The following is a 23566-nucleotide window of genomic DNA, read 5'->3' on the forward strand; positions in this document are numbered from 1 at the left end:
TAACGAGAGCAGTTTCAAATTTACTTCTTTTTTTTTTTGAACAAATATACATGTCATAAGTACAGTATAAGCGGTTTGCAGAAATCAACGTTTTCACCAGTACAAGGTCATCACAACAATGAATTCAAAACAATTAATTATGATTAAAAAAAAAAATTCCACTTGGGGGTGACGGGGGAAGTTACAAAAATACATCCTCATTTAGTCTGTGAAACTTGTTTGACCATGACAATCCGGGTCACGAGGAAAAATAATAGGATAAAAAGGAGATACAGATCAACTCTGTTTGTGAAAAGAGAACCAAATAAAGATTATTGATACGCAGCAAATCTTCAGCATTTTCTTCATGCATTGCTTTTTTTAGCCTCCTTAAAATCAGAATAAAAAGACGGATGGGATAGAGAGGTGTACAGGTCATGGGAATTTGTTTAATCATTCCTATGGTGGATTATGAGAAAATGAATAAGGAACATAGTATTCCGGTCATTTGGCCAAGTCTTTCCATACAATTACACATTAATCACATTCCAATGTACCATACACTCAAATAGATTCATTTATTGCCCAGATGTTAACAGTATGAGAGTAAGGATGGTTGTTCGGATACACTAGTACGGTACAAACTTGCCATATTGTACAACACAGGACTGCATGACTGCATGTTGCTCATGTACCCTCGGTTGTTGTCGGGTGGCCGTACGCTTGACATTACAAATGTTGCTGATTCTGCAGAAGTGGCTCGTCTGAGACCCGGTCAAAATGCAGCCTTTTTCATCTGCGTGGCCAACGGTGTACGGCGTCCCTGCCGAACAAATGGCGATGCACATGCAGATTAGAAGAAATGGCACATTGTGTGCTTTAAAAGCAATTCCAACTCACTGCACAGTGAATCACCTTTAAATGAGTGAAAGTTAAATTGAGGTTTTATCTTTAAAATTACATGTACAGTGCCTTGAGAAAGTATTCACACCCCTTGACTTTTTCACATTTTGTTGTGTTACATCCTGAATTTAAAATGGATTAAATTGAGATTTTAAAATCAATAATCTACACATAATACCCCCATAATGTCAAAGCAGATTTTTTTTTTGAGAATTTCAAACAAATTAATTAAAAATTAAAAGCAGAAATGCCTTGAGTCAATAAGTATTCAACCCCTTTGCTATCCCTTTTTAAGGCCATTTTTGCTGCTAGAGCAAGGGTTAGCCTTTTATCTTTAAAATTACATTTGAATGTTAAATACAGGTTTTATCTTTAAAATTACATTTCAATGTTAAATACAGGTTTAATCTTTAAAATTACATTTCAATGTTAAATACAGGCTATATCTTTAAAATTACATTTGAATGTTAAATACAGGTTTTATCTTTAAAATTACATTTCAATGTTAAATACAGGTTTAATCTTTAAAATTACATTTGAATGTTAAATACAGGTTTTATCTTTAAAATTACATTTCAATGTTAAATACAGGTTTAATCTTTAAAATTACATTTCAATGTTAAATACAGGTTTAATCTTTAAAATTACATTTGAATGTTAAATACAGGTTTAATCTTTAAAATTACATTTGAATGTTAAATACAGGTTATATCTTTAAAATTACATGTACAGTGCCTTGAGAAAGTATTCACACCCCTTGACTTTTTCACATTTTGTTGTGTTACATCCTGAATTTAAAATGGATTAAATTGAGATTTTAAAATCAATAATCTACACATAATACCCCCATAAGGTCAAAGCAGATTTTTTTTTTGAGAATTTCAAACAAATTAATTAAAAATTAAAAGCAGAAATGCCTTGAGTCAATAAGTATTCAACCCCTTTGCTATCCCTTTTTAAGGCCATTTTTGCTGCTAGAGCAAGGGTTAGCCTTTTATCTTTAAAATTACATTTGAATGTTAAATACAGGTTTTATCTTTAAAATTACATTTCAATGTTAAATACAGGTTTTATCTTTAAAATTACATTTGAATGTTAAATACAGGTTTAATCTTTAAAATTACATTTGAATGTTAAATACAGGTTTTATCTTTAAAATTACATTTCAATGTTAAATACAGGTTTAATCTTTAAAATTACATTTGAATGTTAAATACAGGTTTAATCTTTAAAATTACATTTGAATGTTAAATACAGGTTTTATCTTTAAAATTACATTTCAATGTTAAATACAGGTTTAATCTTTAAAATTACATTTCAATGTTAAATACAGGTTTTATCTTTAAAATTACATTTGAATGTTAAATACAGGTTATATCTTTAAAATTACATTTGAATGTTAAATACAGGTTTAATCTTTAAAATTACATTTGAATGTTAAATACAGGTTTTATCTTTAAAATTACATTTCAATGTTAAATACAGGTTTAATCTTTAAAATTACATTTGAATGTTAAATACAGGTTTTATCTTTAAAATTACATTTGAATGTTAAATACAGGTTTTATCTTTAAAATTACATTTGAATGTTAAATACAGGTTGCATGTTTAAAATTACATTTGAATGTTAAATACAGGTTTAATCTTTAAAATTACATTTGAATGTTAAATACAGGTTTTATCTTTGAAATTACATTTGAATGTTAAATACAGGTTTTATCTTTAAAATTACATTTGAATGTTAAATACAGGTTTAATCTTTAAAATTACATTTGAATGTTAAATACAGGTTTTATCTTTAAAATTACATTTCAATGTTAAATACAGGTTTAATCTTTAAAATTACATTTCAATGTTAAATACAGGTTTAATCCTTAAAATTACATTTGAATGTTAAATACAGGTTTTATCTTTAAAATTACATTTCAATGTTAAATACAGGTTATATCTTTAAAATTACATTTGAATGTTAAATACAGGTTATATATTTAAAATTACATTTGAATGTTAAATGCAGGTTTTATCTTTAAAATTACATTTGAATGTTAAATACAGGTTTTATCTTTAAAATTACATTTCAATGTTAAATACAGGTTTAATCTTTAAAATTACATTTGAATGTTAAATACAGGTTATATCTTTAAAATTACATTTCAATGTTAAATACAGGTTTAATCTTTAAAATTACATTTGAATGTAAAATGCAGGTTTTATCTTTAAAATTACATTTGAATGTTAAATACAGGTTTAATCTTTAAAATTACATTTCAATGTTAAATACAGGTTATATCTTTAAAATTACATTTGAATGTAAAATGCAGGTTTTATCTTTAAAATTACATTTCAATGTTAAATACAGGTTTAATCTTTAAAATTACATTTGAATGTTAAATACAGGTTTTATCTTTAAAATTACATTTGAATGTTAAATGCAGGTTTTATCTTTAAAATTACATTTCAATGTTAAATACAGGTTTAATCTTTAAAATTACATTTCAATGTTAAATACAGGTTTAATCTTTAAAATTACATTTGAATGTAAAATGCAGGTTTTATCTTTAAAATTACATTTGAATGTTAAATACAGGTTTAATCTTTAAAATTACATTTGAATGTAAAATGCAGGTTTTATCTTTAAAATTACATTTGAATGTAAAATGCAGGTTTAATCTTTAAAATTACATTTCAATGTTAAATACAGGTTTAATCTTTAAAATTACATTTGAATGTAAAATACAGGTTTTATCTTTAAAATTACATTTGAATGTTAAATGCAGGTTTTATCTTTAAAATTACATTTCAATGTTAAATACAGGTTTTATCTTTAAAATTACATTTGAATGTTAAATACAGGTTATATCTTTAAAATTACATTTCAATGTTAAATACAGGTTTAATCTTTAAAATTACATTTGAATGTTAAATACAGGTTTTATCTTTAAAATTACATTTGAATGTTAAATACAGGTTTAATCTTTAAAATTACATTTGAATGTTAAATACAGGTTTTATCTTTAAAATTACATTTGAATGTTAAATACAGGTTTTATCTTTAAAATTACATTTGAATGTTAAATACAGGTTTAATCTTTAAAATTACATTTGAATGTTAAATACAGGTTTTATCTTTAAAATTACATTTCAATGTTAAATACAGGTTTAATCTTTAAAATTACATTTGAATGTAAAATACAGGTTTTATCTTTAAAATTACATTTCAATGTTAAATACAGGTTTAATCTTTAAAATTACATTTGAATGTTAAATACAGGTTATATCTTTAAAATTACATTTCAATGTTAAATACAGGTTTAATCTTTAAAATTACATTTCAATGTTAAATACAGGTTTAATCTTTAAAATTACATTTCAATGTTAAATACAGGTTTTATCTTTAAAATTACATTTCAATGTTAAATACAGGTTTTATCTTTAAAATTACATTTCAATGTTAAATACAGGTTTAATCTTCAAAATTACATTTGAATGTAAAATGCAGGTTTTATCTTTAAAATTACATTTGAATGTTAAATACAGGTTATATCTTTAAAATTACATTTGAATGTAAAATGCAGGTTTTATCTTTAAAATTACATTTCAATGTTAAATACAGGTTTAATCTTTAAAATTACATTTGAATGTTAAATGCAGGTTTAATCTTTAAAATTACATGTGAATGTTAAATACAGGTTATATCTTTAAAATTACATTTGAATGTTAAATACAGGTTATATCTTTAAAATTACATTTCAATGTTAAATACAGGTTATATCTTTAAAATTACATTTCAATGTTAAATGCAGGTTTAATCTTTAAAATTACATTTCAATGTTAAATACAGGTTATCTATCTATAATTCCACTAATCTCTGTGTGTATGTTTGTTTGTATGTTTGTCTGTGACCGCTGTTTCTCGACAACTACCGGTCCGATATACTTTAAACTTGCCAGGTATATTGCTGGGGACCCGAGGATGTGCCTTTTCAAGGTTTTAAATTAATCGCAGAAGTAGTTACCGAGCTATGTCCAAAAAACGATTCAACCAATCAGAGAGCAGCGAGCTATCACGTGTGCCGAACGTGGCGAACAGACTCTGCCTCGGATGGCACATTTGAGAGCGTATTCATTTATTTCCCGTCGGCAAACTATGTTGCCGTTAAACTATGTTTTAAAACTAATTAAAACTAATTTGCGATTCATCGTAACTGCGATTTGCGACCTTCCGGACAGTCAAATGAGGACGTCACTTCCGGACTTACGTAGCGGCTAGCGGGCGCCATTTGGAGGAGCTGGGAGGACTCAGTCGTGATAGAGTGAGCCTGAGTGAGTATATGAAGACAAGAACAAGATCTAGAAGGAGGTATGTACGGTGCGATTCATATAATATATTGTTTAGTTATCGTCGATGAGGAATTTGGGGGCCCGATTAACTGCAGCGCCATCCGAGCTGCGGCGTCGGGACGATACATTCATTGTACGGTAACATCACGCACTTACGGGCACGTCCTATATATATAGTACGGGCATGCCCTAGTATCTTTAAAATTACATTTCAATGTTAAATACAGGTTATATCTTTAAAATTACATGTAAATGTTAAACACAGGTTTAATCTTTAAAATTACATTTGAATGTTAAATACAGGTTATATCTTTAAAATTACATTTCAATGTTAAATACAGGTTATATCTTTAAAATTACATTTCAATGTTAAATACAGGTTATATCTTTAAAATTACATTTCAATGTTAAATACAGGTTATATCTTTAAAATTACATTTCAATGTTAAATGCAGGTTATATCTTTAAAATTACATTTCAATGTTAAATACAGGTTATATCTTTAAAATTACATTTCAATGTTAAATACAGGTTATATCTTTAAAATTACATTTCAATGTTAAATACAGGTTATATCTTTAAAATTACATTTCAATGTTAAATACAGGTTTAATCTTTAAAATTACATTTGAATGTTAAATACAGGTTATATCTTTAAAATTACATTTCAATGTTAAATACAGGTTATATCTTTAAAATTACATTTGAATGTTAAATACAGGTTTAATCTTTTAAAATTACATTTCAATGTTAAATACAGGTTATATCTTTAAAATTACATTTCAATGTTAAATACAGGTTATATCTTTAAAATTACATTTCAATGTTAAATACAGGTTTAATCTTTAAAATTACATTTCAATGTTAAATACAGGTTTAATCTTTAAAATTACATTTGAATGTAAAATGCAGGTTTTATCTTTAAAATTACATTTCAATGTTAAATACAGGTTTAATCTTTAAAATTACATTTGAATGTTAAATGCAGGTTTAATCTTTAAAATTACATTTGAATGTAAAATGCAGGTTTTATCTTTAAAATTACATTTCAATGTTAAATACAGGTTTAATCTTTAAAATTACATTTGAATGTTAAATGCAGGTTTTATCTTTAAAATTACATTTCAATGTTAAATACAGGTTTTATCTTTAAAATTACATTTGAATGTTAAATACAGGTTTTATCTTTAAAATTACATTTGAATGTTAAATACAGGTTATATCTTTAAAATTACATTTCAATGTTAAATACAGGTTTTATCTTTAAAATTACATTTGAATGTAAAATACAGGTTTAATCTTTAAAATTACATTTGAATTAAAACTCCAAGAAGTTCTGTCACTCAAGCTTTTGGGTCTCACTATCTGCCATGATCTTTCTTGGGAAAACCACATTTCCAAGCTGGCCTCCAAAGCCAGTCGCCGACTGGGCATCCTCCGTCGTGCGAAGTCCTTCCTCGGCACACCTGAGCTCCTCACCACATACAAGGCTTTCATCCGCAGCTCAATGGAATACTGTTCTCCCCTATGGGCTGGTGCTCCTGCCTCACACCTGGCTCGGCTTCACGCTGTTGAATCCAAAGCTTTCAAAATCATTGGAATCTCCCGCGATGAAGCTATCTCTGAGGGCCTTTCACTCACTCACCGCAGGCAGGTAGGTGGTCTTTCTGTCTTCTACCGACTCCTCTCCGGCCTTGCTCCCCCAGCTCTCTCTGTGCTCTGTCCCCCAAATATTCCTACAGGTCGCACAAGATCTGCCAGCAACCCTCTGATGGTTAAACTGCCGAAATCTCGGCTCTCTGCTCACCTTCACTCTTTCATTCCTCTTTTCTCCCGCCTGTGGAACAAACTCCCACACTCCCTTCAATCCCTCTCCTCCCTCCAGGTCTTTAAAACAGCTGTTCACCACCATCTCTTATCTTCCCCCATCCATAACCTTGATCTTTTCTACCCCCACTAATTCACCCCAGATCCACCTTGTTTGAAATTCCAACTTATTTCCTGGAAATCCTGGCAGTGTCCATATGTTCATACCTCTCCCACCCCCCCCCCCTTCACATGCCTCCCCCCCTTCACATGCCTCCCCCCCTTCACATGCCTCCCCCCCCTTCACATGCCTCCCCCCCCAAAGCCCTCTCCCTCCCACAGATCTCTCGATGTCTCCATGTCTCTCGGTCCCTGCTCTCAAATGTTGTGTTTGTGTCCTTCCCCCTCTCTCCCCATCTTGTCTACCGCTCCCGATGTTATTTGTTTTATGTGTCTGTTTGTCTTTCTGTGTGATAAATGTTCGCTCTTTCACGAGCCTCGATCTTGTATACAAAAAAAAAAAAAAAAAAAAAAAAAAAAAAAAAAAAAAAAAAAAAAAAGAATGTTAAATACACGTTATATCTTTAAAATTACATTTCAATGTTAAATACAGGTTTTATCTTTAAAATTACATTTGAATGTTAAATACAGGTTTAATCTTTAAAATTACATTTGAATGTTAAATACAGGTTTAATCTTTAAAATTACATGTGAATGTTAAATACAGGTTATATCTTTAAAATTACATTTCAATGTTAAATACAGGTTGAATCTTTAAAATTACATTTGAATGTTAAATACAGGTTTAATCTTTAAAATTACATTTGAATGTTAAATACAGGTTATATCTTTAAAATTACATTTCAATGTTAAATACAGGTTATATCTTTAAAATTACATTTCAATGATAATACAGGTTTAATCTTTAAAATTACATTTCAATGTTAAATACAGGTTTAATCTTTAAAATTACATTTCAATGTTAAATACAGGTTTAATCTTTAAAATTACATTTTAATGTTAAATACAGGTTATATCTTTAAAATTACATTTCAATGTTAAATACAGGTTATATCTTTAAAATTACATTTCAATGTTAAATACAGGTTTAATCTTTAAAATTACATTTGAATGTTAAATACAGGTTTAATCTTTAAAATTACATTTCAATGTTAAATACAGGTTTAATCTTTAAAATTACATTTGAATGTTAAATACAGGTTATATCTTTAAAATTACATTTCAATGTTAAATACAGGTTATATCTTTAAAATTACATTTCAATGTTAAATACAGGTTTAATCTTTAAAATTACATTTCAATGTTAAATACAGGTTTAATCTTTAAAATTACATTTGAATGTTAAATGCAGGTTTAATCTTTAAAATTACATTTGAATGTTAATTACAGGTTTAATCTTTAAAATTACATTTCAATGTTAAATACAGGTTTTATCTTTAAAATTACATTTCAATGTTAAATACAGGTTTTATCTTTAAAATTACATTTCAATGTTAAATACAGGTTTAATCTTTAAAATTACATTTGAATGTTAAATACAGGTTATATCTTTAAAATTACATTTCAATGTTAAATACAGGTTATATCTTTAAAATTACATTTCAATGTTAAATACAGGTTATATCTTTAAAATTACATTTCAATGTTAAATACAGGTTTTATCTTTAAAATTACATTTCAATGTTAAATACAGGTTATATCTTTAAAATTACATTTCAATGTTAAATACAGGTTTAATCTTTAAAATTACATTTGAATGTTAAATACAGGTTTAATCTTTAAAATTACATTTCAATGTTAAATACAGGTTTTATCTTTAAAATTACATTTCAATGTTAAATACAGGTTTTATCTTTAAAATTACATTTCAATGTTAAATACAGGTTTAATCTTTAAAATTACATTTCAATGTTAAATACAGGTTATATCTTTAAAATTACATTTCAATGTTAAATACAGGTTATATCTTTAAAATTACATTTCAATGTTAAATACAGGTTATATCTTTAAAATTACATTTCAATGTTAAATACAGGTTTAATCTTTAAAATTACATTTGAATGTTAAATACAGGTTATATCTTTAAAACTACATTTGAATGTTAAATACAGGTTATATCTTTAAAATTACATTTCAATGTTAAATACAGGTTTAATCTTTAAAATTACATTTCAATGTTAAATACAGGTTTAATCTTTAAAATTACATTTGAATGTTAAATACAGGTTATATCTTTAAAATTACATTTCAATGTTAAATACAGGTTATATCTTTAAAATTACATTTCAATGTTAAATACAGGTTATATCTTTAAAATTACATTTCAATGTTAAATACAGGTTTAATCTTTAAAATTACATTTGAATGTTAAATACAGGTTTATATCTTTAAAATTACATTTCAATGTTAAATACAGGTTATATCTTTAAAATTACATTTCAATGTTAAATACAGGTTTAATCTTTAAAATTACATTTGAATGTTAAATACAGGTTATATCTTTAAAATTACATTTGAATGTTAAATACAGGTTATATCTTTAAAATTACATTTCAATGTTAAATACAGGTTATATCTTTAAAATTACATTTCAATGTTAAATACAGGTTATATCTTTAAAATTACATTTCAATGTTAAATACAGGTTATATCTTTAAAATTACATTTCAATGTTAAATACAGGTTATATCTTTAAAATTACATGTAAATGTTAAACACAGGTTTAATCTTTAAAATTACATTTGAATGTTAAATACAGGTTATATCTTTAAAATTACATTTCAATGTTAAATACAGGTTATATCTTTAAAATTACATTTCAATGTTAAATACAGGTTATATCTTTAAAATTACATTTCAATGTTAAATACAGGTTATATCTTTAAAATTACATTTCAATGTTAAATACAGGTTATATCTTTAAAATTACATTTCAATGTTAAATACAGGTTATATCTTTAAAATTACATTTCAATGTTAAATACAGGTTATATCTTTAAAATTACATTTCAATGTTAAATACAGGTTTAATCTTTAAAATTACATTTGAATGTGAAATACAGGTTATATCTTTAAAATTACATTTCAATGTTAAATACAGGTTATATCTTTAAAATTACATTTGAATGTTAAATACAGGTTTAATCTTTTAAAATTACATTTCAATGTTAAATACAGGTTATATCTTTAAAATTACATTTCAATGTTAAATACAGGTTATATCTTTAAAATTACATTTCAATGTTAAATACAGGTTTAATCTTTAAAATTACATTTGAATGTTAAATGCAGGTTTAATCTTTAAAATTACATTTCAATGTTAAATACAGGTTTTATCTTTAAAATTACATTTCAATGTTAAATACAGGTTTAATCTTTAAAATTACATTTGAATGTTAAATGCAGGTTTAATCTTTAAAATTACATTTGAATGTAAAATGCAGGTTTTATCTTTAAAATTACATTTCAATGTTAAATACAGGTTTAATCTTTAAAATTACATTTGAATGTTAAATGCAGGTTTTATCTTTAAAATTACATTTCAATGTTAAATACAGGTTTTATCTTTAAAATTACATTTCAATGTTAAATACAGGTTTTATCTTTAAAATTACATTTGAATGTTAAATACAGGTTATATCTTTAAAATTACATTTCAATGTTAAATACAGGTTTTATCTTTAAAATTACATTTGAATGTAAAATACAGGTTTAATCTTTAAAATTACATTTGAATGTTAAATACAGGTTATATCTTTAAAATTACATTTCAATGTTAAATACAGGTTTTATCTTTAAAATTACATTTGAATGTTAAATACAGGTTTAATCTTTAAAATTACATTTCAATGTTAAATACAGGTTGAATCTTTAAAATTACATTTGAATGTTAAATACAGGTTTAATCTTTAAAATTACATTTGAATGTTAAATACAGGTTATATCTTTAAAATTACATTTCAATGTTAAATACAGGTTATATCTTTAAAATTACATTTCAATGATAATACAGGTTTAATCTTTAAAATTACATTTGAATGTTAAATACAGGTTTAATCTTTAAAATTACATTTCAATGTTAAATACAGGTTTAATCTTTAAAATTACATTTTAATGTTAAATACAGGTTATATCTTTAAAATTACATTTCAATGTTAAATACAGGTTTAATCTTTAAAATTACATTTGAATGTTAAATACAGGTTTAATCTTTGAAATTACATTTGAATGTTAAATACAGGTTTAATCTTTAAAATTACATTTCAATGTTAAATACAGGTTATATCTTTAAAATTACATTTCAATGTTAAATACAGGTTATATCTTTAAAATTACATTTCAATGTTAAATACAGGTTATATCTTTAAAATTACATTTCAATGTTAAATACAGGTTATATCTTTAAAATTACATTTCAATGTTAAATACAGGTTATATCTTTAAAATTACATTTCAATGTTAAATACAGGTTATATCTTTAAAATTACATTTCAATGTTAAATACAGGTTATATCTTTAAAATTACATTTCAATGTTAAATACAGGTTTAATCTTTAAAATTACATTTCAATGTTAAATACAGGTTTAATCTTTAAAATTACATTTTAATGTTAAATACAGGTTTAATCTTTAAAATTACATTTGAATGTTAAATACAGGTTTAATCTTTAAAATTACATTTGAATGTTAAATACAGGTTATATCTTTAAAATTACATTTCAATGTTAAATACAGGTTATATCTTTAAAATTACATTTCAATGTTAAATACAGGTTTAATCTTTAAAATTACATTTCAATGTTAAATACAGGTTTAATCTTTAAAATTACATTTCAATGTTAAATACAGGTTTAATCTTTAAAATTACATTTGAATGTTAAATACAGGTTTAATCTTTAAAATTACATTTCAATGTTAAATACAGGTTTTATCTTTAAAATTACATTTCAATGTTAAATACAGGTTTTATCTTTAAAATTACATTTCAATGTTAAATACAGGTTTAATCTTTAAAATTACATTTGAATGTTAAATACAGGTTATATCTTTAAAATTACATTTCAATGTTAAATACAGGTTATATCTTTAAAATTACATTTCAATGTTAAATACAGGTTTAATCTTTAAAATTACATTTGAATGTTAAATACAGGTTTAATCTTTAAAATTACATTTGAATGTTAAATACAGGTTATATCTTTAAAATTACATTTCAATGTTAAATACAGGTTATATCTTTAAAATTACATTTCAATGTTAAATACAGGTTATATCTTTAAAATTACATTTCAATGTTAAATACAGGTTTAATCTTTAAAATTACATTTCAATGTTAAATACAGGTTTATATCTTTAAAATTACATTTGAATATTAAATACAGGTTTATATCTTTAAAATTACATTTCAATGTTAAATACAGGTTATATCTTTAAAATTACATTTCAATGTTAAATACAGGTTTAATCTTTAAAATTACATTTGAATGTTAAATACAGGTTATATCTTTAAAATTACATTTGAATGTTAAATACAGGTTATATCTTTAAAATTACATTTCAATGTTAAATACAGGTTATATCTTTAAAATTACATTTCAATGTTAAATACAGGTTATATCTTTAAAATTACATTTCAATGTTAAATACAGGTTATATCTTTAAAATTACATTTCAATGTTAAATACAGGTTATATCTTTAAAATTACATTTCAATGTTAAATACAGGTTTAATCTTTAAAATTACATTTCAATGTTAAATACAGGTTTAATCTTTAAAATTACATTTGAATGTTAAATACAGGTTATATCTTTAAAATTACATTTCAATGTTAAATACAGGTTTAATCTTTAAAATTACATTTCAATGTTAAATACAGGTTTAATCTTTAAAATTACATTTCAATGTTAAATACAGGTTTAATCTTTAAAATTACATTTGAATGTTAAATACAGGTTATATCTTTAAAATTACATTTCAATGTTAAATACAGGTTATATCTTTAAAATTACATTTGAATGTTAAATACAGGTTATATCTTTAAAATTACATTTCAATGTTAAATACAGGTTTTATCTTTAAAATTACATTTCAATGTTAAATACAGGTTTAATCTTTAAAATTACATTTGAATGTTAAATACAGGTTATATCTTTAAAATTACATTTCAATGTTAAATACAGGTTATATCTTTAAAATTACATTTCAATGTTAAATACAGGTTATATCTTTAAAATTACATTTCAATGTTAAATACAGGTTTAATCTTTAAAATTACATTTCAATGTTAAATACAGGTTTAATCTTTAAAATTACATTTCAATGTTAAATACAGGTTATATCTTTAAAATTACATTTGAATGTTAAATACAGGTTTAATCTTTAAAATTACATTTCAATGTTAAATACAGGTTTAATCTTTAAAATTACATTTGAATGTAAAATGCAGGTTTTATCTTTAAAATTACATTTGAATGTTAAATACAGGTTATATCTTTAAAATTACATTTGAATGTTAAATACAGGTTATATCTTTAAAATTACATTTCAATGTTAAATACAGGTTATATCTTTAAAATTACATTTCAATGTTAAATACAGGTTTTATCTTTAAAATTACATTTCAATGTTAATACAGGTTTAATCTTTAAAATTACATTTCAATGTTAAATACAGGTTTAATCTTTAAAATTACATTTCAATGTTAAATACAGGTTTTATCTTTAAAATTACATTTCAATGTTAAATACAGGTTTAATCTTTAAAATTACATTTGAATGTTAAATACAGGTTTTATCTTTAAAATTACATTTGAATGTTAAATACAGGTTATATCTTTAAAATTACATTTGAATGTTAAATACAGGTTATATCTTTAAAATTACATTTGAATGTTAAATACAGGTTATATCTTTAAAATTACATTTGAATGTTAAATACAGGTTGCATGTTTAAAATTACATTTGAATGTTAAATACAGGTTTAATCTTTAAAATTACATTTCAATGTTAAATACAGGTTATATCTTTAAAATTACATTTCAATGTTAAATACAGGTTATATCTTTAAAATTACATTTGAATGTTAAATACAGGTTGCATGTTTAAAATTACATTTGAATGTGAAATGCAGGTTTTATCTTTAAAATTACATTTGAATGTTAAATACAGGTTATATCTTTAAAATTACATGTAAATGTTAAACACAGGTTTAATCTTTAAAATTACATTTCAATGTTAAATACAGGTTATATCTTTAAAATTACATTTGAATGTTAAATACAGGTTTAATCTTTAAAATTACATTTCAATGTTAAATACAGGTTTAATCTTTAAAATTACATTTCAATGTTAAATGCAGGTTTAATCTTTAAAATTACATTTCAATGTTAAATACAGGTTTAATCTTTAAAATTACATTTCAATGTTAAATACAGGTTTAATCTTTAAAATTACATTTGAATGTTAAATACAGGTTATATCTTTAAAATTACATTTGAATGTTAAATACAGGTTATATCTTTAAAATTACATTTCAATGTTAAATACAGGTTTAATCTTTAAAATTACATTTCAATGTAAAATGCAGGTTTTATCTTTAAAATTACATTTGAATGTTAAATACAGGTTATATCTTTAAAATTACATTTCAATGTTAAATACAGGTTATATCTTTAAAATTACATTTCAATGTTAAATACAGGTTATATCTTTAAAATTACATTTGAATGTTAAATACAGGTTTAATCTTTAAAATTACATTTCAATGTTAAATACAGGTTATATCTTTAAAATTACATTTGAATGTTAAATACAGGTTTAATCTTTAAAATTACATTTGAATGTTAAATACAGGTTATATCTTTAAAATTACATTTCAATGTTAAATACAGGTTTAATCTTTAAAATTACATTTCAATGTTAAATACAGGTTTAATCTTTAAAATTACATTTGAATGTTAAATACAGGTTATATCTTTAAAATTACATGTAAATGTTAAACACAGGTTGCATGTTTAAAATTACATTTGAATGTTAAATGCAGGTTGTGTCTTTAAAATTACAATTGAATGTTAAATGCAGGTTTAATCTTTAAAATTACATTTGAATGTTAAATGCAGGTTTAATCTTTAAAATTACATGTGAATGTTAAATACAGGTTTAATCTTTAAAATTACATTTGAATGTTAAATACAGGTTTAATCTTTAAAATTACATTTGAATGTTAGATGCAGGTTTAATCTTTAAAATTACATGTGAATGTTAAATACAGGTTTAATCTTTAAAATTACATTTGAATGTTAAATGCAGGTTTAATCTCTAAAATTACATTTGAATGTTAAATACAGGTTATATCTTTAAAATTACATGTGAATGTTAAATACAGGTTATATCTTTAAAATTACATTTTAATGTTAAATACAAGTTATATCTTTAAAATTACATGTGAATGTTAAATACAGGTTTAATCTTTAAAATTACATTTGAATGTTAAATACAGGTTATATCTTTAAAATTACATGTGAATGTTAAATACAGGTTGAATGAAATGAATGAATGATCGTTTTAAGGCCATTTTCCCCGCTAGAGCAGGGGTTAGCCTTGCGGGCCCCATGACAATCATGGTTTCCTGTTTGAGGCAATGTTTTTATGGCCGGATGCCCTTCCTGGCACCAACCCTTTGTCGCCTCTTACGATGTGCAGGGATACGGTGTACCTATTCTAAACCGGGGTACACACCGGGATCATTCATCCCAGCAAGCTGGTACTCAATTTGCCGACCTCGGAAGGATGACAGGCTGAGTCAACCCCCCTGGTGTTAATTTAGCGATCGACCGGGATTCCAACCCAGGATCCTAGGATCCCAAGCCGGCACCCTAACCGCTAAGCCAACACCAGGCTAAGCCAACACCACCAGGTTATATCTTCAAAATTACATTTGAATGTTAAATGCATGTTGTGTCTTTAAAATTACATGTGAATGTTAAATACAGGTTGTATCTTTAGTGCGTCGTTGTTTGTTAACTCCATATGCGGGTTTCAGAAGGTGGAACGGAGCCCTCCCAGGTCTTAAGGTGGAGGGGGGATGGATGGGGTGTGAAAACTATTTACCATTCCACTTTGGGGGGGAAAGGCGATTGAATAACCATTCACACCGAAACACAAAAACTATAGTTTTTTTTTTTTTTTTTTTTTTTTTGTATACAAGATCGAGGCTCGTGAAAGAGCGAACATTAATCACACAGAAAGACAAACAGACACACAAAACAAATAACATCGGGAGCGGTAGACAAGATGGGGAGAGAGGGGGAAGGACACAAACACAACATTTGAGAGCAGGGACCGAGAGACATGGAGACATCGAGAGAACTGTGGGAGGGAGAGGGCTTTGGGGGGGAGGCATGGGAAGGGGGGGGGGGGGGTGGGAGAGGTATAAAACATATGGACACTGCCAAGACTTCCAGGAAAGAAGTTGGAATTTCAAACAAGGTGGATCTGGGGTGAATTAGTGGGGGTAGAAAAGATCAAGGTTTTGGATGGGGGAAGATAAGAGATGGTGGTGAACAGCTGTTTTGAAGACCTGGAGGGAGGAGTGTGATTGAAGTGAGTGTGGGAGTTTGTTCCAGAGGCGGGAGAAAAGAGGAATGAAAGAGTGAAGGTGAGCAGAGAGCCGAGATTTCGGCAGTTTAACCATCAGAGGGTGGCTGGCAGATCTTGTGCGACCTGTAGGAATATTTGGGGGACAGTTGCTGAAATGTCCCCAAAATTTAAAGTAAAACATTCAACATCGGGGCTAAAATTTACAACATAACGATGTGGTTCAATTGATGTTAAAGCAAAACCAATAGGATAAAAATAACATGAGACATCGATTATAAGACTATCAGACTTTTAAGGAACACTCTGAACATGCACATTTAATTTGTGGACATCGTATTTAATTGGAATTGCACAAAGCGACAGTTACCTGGCATGTTTCCCTTGCGTGTAACTCACACCACGTGGCTCAAACTGACGTCGTGTAGCGATGCGCTTCTACAGATAAAGGGTGGATGAAGATGGAGGAAGAGAAAAGGAAATAAATCCTTGTTTAAAAAAAAAAAAATCCCTTATAACTGGAAGTGCCGTGACCATTTCAAACCCCGTGTTGTTGTTTTTCCAAGTTTACCCATCGTGAAACCCAAAAACGTAACTCATCAAAAATCATTACAAGAACCTCTTCCAGCAAGCTCTGCACCCCCCCCCCCCACCCCCCCCAAATAACAGCAGTTCCTTCAATTGGTACCTTTGTCTTTTCTCTTGTTTGTTTAGTAGGATCAAATTCCTTCTTATTTGCAGTTGCACGTGCTGCGAAGGAGGGGTGGTAGGGGGAAAAAAAGATGAGAAAGATGAAGAATAAACAGGGCAAGATTAAGGCAAAACAAGTTAAAATAATCACAACCAGAAAGGCAAAACAGACTACAGAAGTAAGCAAGACTGAGTATTGAACAATACTGAGCATCACTGGGGTATGTAGATTGCAGTAGATCTGATAATGAAGGATCCATATTAAACTAAAGCTGCATGTGGACAGATAAACACAGTTATTCGTGAAAGGGTGAGGACAACAAGAAAAATAAAATATGGTGGACAAAAATGTTCTGAACACATTTGTACCAAGAACGGCACTCGGTAGAGTGCATACCAGAGCCAGGCTGAACAGTTTATATTGTTATCACCTACCCAAACCATGCACCTAGTTTTGTCGTAACTCGTTCATAACTTTTTGAGACATCATTCCATACTGTACTGTATATCGTTTTCGACCCATCTATCAATGGTGAAAAATCACTTAAAATTCTCAGATTCAGATTCTCACCAAAATTGAATCAATTCTTCCGAGTCACACAGCCAACATGTCCAACAGGTTTCGTCAAATTCGGCCATAACGTTTTGAGATATCGTGCTCTATATCGGTTTTAGCCCTATCACTCAATGGTGACGAACTACTTAGAAAATTGTCAGATTCAGATCCGGATCTTCACCAACATCTAATCATTTTGTCCTTGTCACACACCCAACCTCTCCACCAAATTTCGTCTGAAACTGTCCATAACCTTTTGAGACATCCTGTTCACAGACAAACAGACAGGAGTGAAAACATAACCTCTGTCCACCTTTGGTAGCTGAGTTTAAAATGTTTGTATAAATATATATTTAAGTTGACTAAAGACAAAGCCAGTCTGCTGTAGGTAAAGCAAGAGTGGAGTCGTGGGAACGTACTGTTGAAGACGGAGAAATCCGATTGGTTGTAATCATGAGGAAGGAGTTTGGGTTCTGCAGCCTGTTTAAGTGTCTTCTTCTTCTTCTTCTTCTTAATTTCACCATCATTCTGCGTGCTGGATCCATGTATCTGAAGAACATTCGGTGAAACTCCAAGATGCACAACCAAAACGTTAAAATGTACAACTTGCATGCTGCGGTCGACAAACTGTTAACCATTCGTCAGTGGGTAATGTGTTCGACCACAACTCACCTGCTCTTTAATACTCATCGATTTTCCTTCTTTTCCAGTCAAATCCACCACTTTTTGGGTCTCTGGAAAAACCAATACAGGGAGTCCTCGAATTAGGAACAGGTTGCGTTCCAAACCATCATACTGAAGTCAGACGTTCGTTCGTAAGTCGGAACTCCATTTCTTTCACAGACTGTTATAAATGGCCATTTGGTTGTACAACCAAGCCATGAAAGCCTGCTTAACACTTATTTAACACATAATTAAGGTGATATATTGTACATTTGCAATAATCAGAGGAAATAATACCCATTCAGTCCCTTCAAATCATAAATACAATTAATAACCAAGAATACGTCGTGCAGAGCATGATACTTGCAAAATCCACCCCTCCCCCGTTCCACCCAAAAAAGGTTGCTATGGATACATAAAATTGTCCATTTCATTAAAATTAAAATTGATTAGGCCCCATACAAAAAAGTATTATCTCATCACTCTATCTAGGCTGGAGAAGTGATGAGGGAGGGAGGGTTATTATTATTTTTTTTTGCCAAAGCCAAATATCACCCGGTGTTGTTTGGTGGCGCGTTGACGGTCAAGGTCAAATACATAACATTAATTAACATAAAGAACCATATACACACAATTAACTTTTAAAACAACCAGGTTTTTATTTTACACACAGTAAACAGTTTGCATCTAAAACTACAGTATCAACAGTGAGAACCTGGATATATAGTATCTCTTATAGCACAGAAAATTGCATTTATTTGGTACGGCGAACTTTGCTGCAAAGAAAGACATGCCATTGGAGAAAAAAATGAAATCATTGACCATCACTTCACAGTGGTCATAACTCATGTGAACTTAGCCTTCCCATAACTTAGCCAACACCATCATAACTCATGTGTTGGCATCACAAATGCATAACTTTGACATAGCTTATTGCAATACATGTACTTATTTAAGAAAGATCAATGGCAAGTTGAACAATACATACATACTTCTTTACCAAAGATTGGCAAGGTGAACTTTGCTGCATGGAAAGATACTTATTTAAGACTGGCAATGTGAACTATATACAATGAAAAGATTTAAAAAATGAAATCATTGACCATTGACCGTTATTCGGAAGGAATCGTCCGCTTTGAGCAAAAAAAGACCGAAAAGACAATGGGGGAAAAAAGAAAATCGGAATTCTACCAAATGTGATGCGTGCGAGGGTGATAAGATAATACTTTTTTTTTATGGGGCCTTATCTTAATCAAAGCTTGGGTCAATGAGATTCAAATTGATGATTTTTCAGATGAAAATTGATGACATCAGAAGTTTGACCTTGAGTTAACCTTTGACCTTTTGACCTCAAAAATAGTTGGTTTCCCAATTCAGTGAGGTACTATGTATTTGCTGTTTAACTTTTCAAATCAATTAGATGAAAATTGATATTTCAGATGAAAATTGATGTCTGTATGTTTGACCTTTGACCTTTTGACCTCAAAATTAGTTGGTTTCCCAATTCCGTGACTCAATATGCAAATGCTGTTCAACTTCCAAGTCAACCCGATGAAAAACGACTTTTAGAAAATCGACCTGAAGATGACCTTTGACCTCAAAATCAATAGGCTTTTTCCTAATGACCAACTCTACCATCTGGTGAAGTTTCGTGAAGATCGGTTTAAAATTGTGACCTGTAGCAATTGACAGACAAATAGACAGACAGACAGACAGAGAGAATAACACACAAGACCAACCAATATACTTGAAAAATCTTCAATTTTGCAAGTAAACCCTTTGTAAACAACTGTTCACCACCATCTGTTATCTTCCCCCATCCAAAACCTTGACCTTTTCTACCCCCGCTAATTCACCCCAGATACACTTTTTTGGAAATTCCAACTTCTTTCCTGGAAGTCCTTGTAGTGTTCATATGTTTTACACCTCTCCCACCTCCCCCCATGCCCTCTCCCTCCCACATTTCTCTCGATGTCCCTGCTTTCAAATGTTGTGTTTGTGTCCTTCCCCCTCTCTCCCCATCTTGTGTACTGCTCCCTTTATTTTGTGTTTTATGTGTCTGTTTGACTTTATGTGTGATTAATGTTAGCTCTTTCACGAGCCTCGATCTTGTATACAAAAAACAACAACAAAAAAACAATATAATAAGAAAAGGCAACGTGTATGATGTAACATTGTGAAATGTGTGTATGTGTGTGCCTGTGTGTGTGTTTGTCTCCTCCATAACTTCAAAACCATTAAACCTAGTGGCTCCAAACTTTGCATGCATAATTATTGAACTTCACAGGAGTGCATGGATGAAAACGGTGTTTTGGTGTGTTTAAACACCCTTTATTGAAGATCATTTACAGGATGCTCATCGCAAAAAATAAAAAATATATAAAATAAGCATTACCAAAATGGCAGTGCACCATCTTGATCCACCCTCTGTCATACCACGATGACCTCTCGCAGACTAATTAAAGCGTATAATCAAAAGCTGGATTTGAGGATCGGATCCAGTATACTGAATAAGTATCGAAATTTGGAGTGAAATCTGTAAATTTTAAGAAAATAGCAATTCATATAACTAAATGTATATCATTTACTCAGCTTTCAGCAAGGCTGTCCTTCCTCCTTCTCCACATTGCCAAAGCATTTAACTTAACTTTTTTTCTACGATTCCAACAATTATATTGAGTGAAGAAAAGATTAAGGAATGTGCCCACGGTGTAGCTTAATTGAGTAAAATGAAAATAATTAAACAGCAGGATTGTCATGAAGGCCTCTGCAGCCATACCTGGGTACTCCCCGTAGGGGACATCTCCGGAGTTAGGAAGGCAAAAAAACAAAAACAAATTCAAGATTGAACCCTTTCCCCTCCCCTCTTCCTCACCTGCCCCTCCCCTTTCCTTTCCCCTCTGCCCTGCCCCTTTCCCTCCTCCCCACTCGTCCCCTTCCCTTCCTCCCCCTCTCTTTCCATTGCTTGGTGAATCCAATCGCATATTAATCCTTACATGTTGAGTTATGAATAAGATTGTATAAAGCATTTACTAAACGTAACCCTAATACATTGCGGGGGTCACAGCATGCAAGCTGAGGCAAAAGTATTGCACTTTAAACATCATTTTAGTACATAAAGGAAGAAACATGTCAAAGACTGAAGCATTAAAAATTCTGACGAGCACAACCCGCCTGGCCTGCCTGAGCAGCAACCCTCGCCACCACCTATCCTCCGGCCTACCTGGGAACCACTCCTCCGGCCTGCATCGATATGGGCACCACCACCCCAGCCCCCACATTCCAGACTGCTTGAGTACCACTTTTCCTGGCCTACTTAAGCACCCCTCCCCCCGACCTGCTTGTGTAGCACCACACAACGCCCCCCCCCCCCCCCACCCACCATCTGCATTGCTTGATGCTTGAGCAGCACCACCCGCCAACCACTCATCTGGCCTGCTTGAGCACACCCCTTCCCCCCAGCCTGATTAAGCACCTCCCCACCGGTCTGATTGAGCATCCCACTCCCCGGCTTGCTTGAGCACCACTCCTCTCGCCTGCTCGAGTACCAACCCCTCTAATTGGAATGAAATCCTCAAAGGATTGTTGTTGTTAATTACTTTGAAATAAATACGTTGATTACGTTGTTAATTATGCCCGCATGCATAAACATCAACCTACCTCCAATCCAACCTTCACCAAATACCTACCTACTGAGCGTTTCTTTGGTAGTTTTGCAGGTGTTGCAGTTGCATCCAAGAGCTTCCATTTTTGCAACATCTTTGGGAGAAGACAAAAATAGGATAGGATAAAGAAATATGAGGTAAGAAAAGGGAGAGTACATGCACATTTCAGTTTTAATCAAATTCTACCTTACCCTTCACCCCTCTGCCCCTTCCCACACCTGGTAAATTGCAACAAAGAGGAGAGAACAAGCAAAAACAAAACAACAGAGGAGAAAATGCAAAACAAGAACAAAAGATAACAAGTCAGGAGACGACGATGGTTCACGAGCGAGCGGTATTCAATGACAAAGGACGGACTATAACCGAAACAGGCCCGGACTGGGTGGGGTTGGGTGGGTCGGGGGCCCACGTGGCAGGTGTCGGCTCCCGACATGCGGTGTACATGCCTATTTACAAAGAGCCCCAATGCGCTGCGTGCGCAGGCTTTTAAGAGCCAGCTGTACGTAATTGTGTGTGGTGCTGGCCTGGAAATGTCAAAACGAAGGTTACTGACCTTGAAATGAGATAGAAAATAATGTATAATCAGTAATGAGGTTAGTTAGCTACACAATACCGAAAATTTGGTTCGATTCTGACAACTTTGAAAATTTGACCTTTGTGACCTTCAAAGGTCAAAGGTCAAATATTCTGAAATTTGTTGAAAAACTTGTACAGGGTCCGTCAGGGAGGTGTGAGGATTTTCAGAAAACTCGTACACAGTTATTTTTAGTGGAATTTCAAATTTTTTTTTTTTTTAAAGACTACATATATGATGCCATTTAATACACTGTAACAAAGACATTTTAAAAATGTAATTCATGTTTGAATTGGGTATAACAATGCAAGTGGGGGGTCTAGCGCATGCGTGATGGCTGTCGGTTACTCGTTGTTAGGCGCCATTTCAGTAGCCATGGAGCTGTGGGCGATTGAACATCGCGTCTTTGTTGTTGAGACGTTTATTCAAATGGGTAGTTCGGTGGTGCTTACACAGCGCAGATTTCGTACTCACTTCAATGTTGGTCGACGTGGCGCCGTTCCGTCTCGAAACACAATATTGAAGTGGGTAAAAAACTTCAGGACAACTGGATCTGTGAGGCCGGGAGCAGTTTGGGGAGGTGATCGAACCGTTAGGACCCCGGAAAACATCGAAAGGGTTCGACAAGCTGTGGAGGCCAGCCCTCGTCGGTCAGCGGTACAGCACGCTCGCGCTCTACGGTGTATTACAGTAGATTACAGTGTATTACATGTCACCCGTCACACCTCACACCTCCCTGTATATCATGATGTATGTGATAATATAAGATCATGTA

The 23566-nt window shown here is 29.9% G+C and overlaps 1 protein-coding gene across 2 annotated transcripts in view; it reads right to left on the bottom strand.

Annotated features, from left to right (window-relative positions):
- Nucleotides 1–23566, bottom strand: part of EXOSC10 (exosome component 10) — a 66585-nt gene continuing 43019 nt past the window's right edge. Inside the window, exons 18-23 of one of the 2 annotated variants that reach the window (XM_068111252.2) lie at nucleotides 22242–22311; nucleotides 18562–18623; nucleotides 18309–18438; nucleotides 17332–17393; nucleotides 17014–17081; nucleotides 1–802 (exon numbers count right to left, since the gene is read on the bottom strand). In XM_068111252.2, the coding sequence (XP_067967353.2) occupies nucleotides 772–802; nucleotides 17014–17081; nucleotides 17332–17393; nucleotides 18309–18438; nucleotides 18562–18623; nucleotides 22242–22311 (423 nt within the window). In that variant the 3' untranslated portion in view covers nucleotides 1–771. Of the gene's footprint in view, nucleotides 803–17013; nucleotides 17082–17331; nucleotides 17394–18308; nucleotides 18439–18561; nucleotides 18624–22241; nucleotides 22312–23340; nucleotides 23467–23566 lie in introns of those variants that run through there. The other variant, XM_068111254.2, reaches the window with a different exon arrangement.

Source organism: Myxine glutinosa, chromosome 3 (assembly GCF_964187855.1).
Source record: "Myxine glutinosa chromosome 3, kmMyxGlut1.1, whole genome shotgun sequence".
NCBI lineage: Eukaryota > Metazoa > Chordata > Myxini > Myxiniformes > Myxinidae > Myxine > Myxine glutinosa.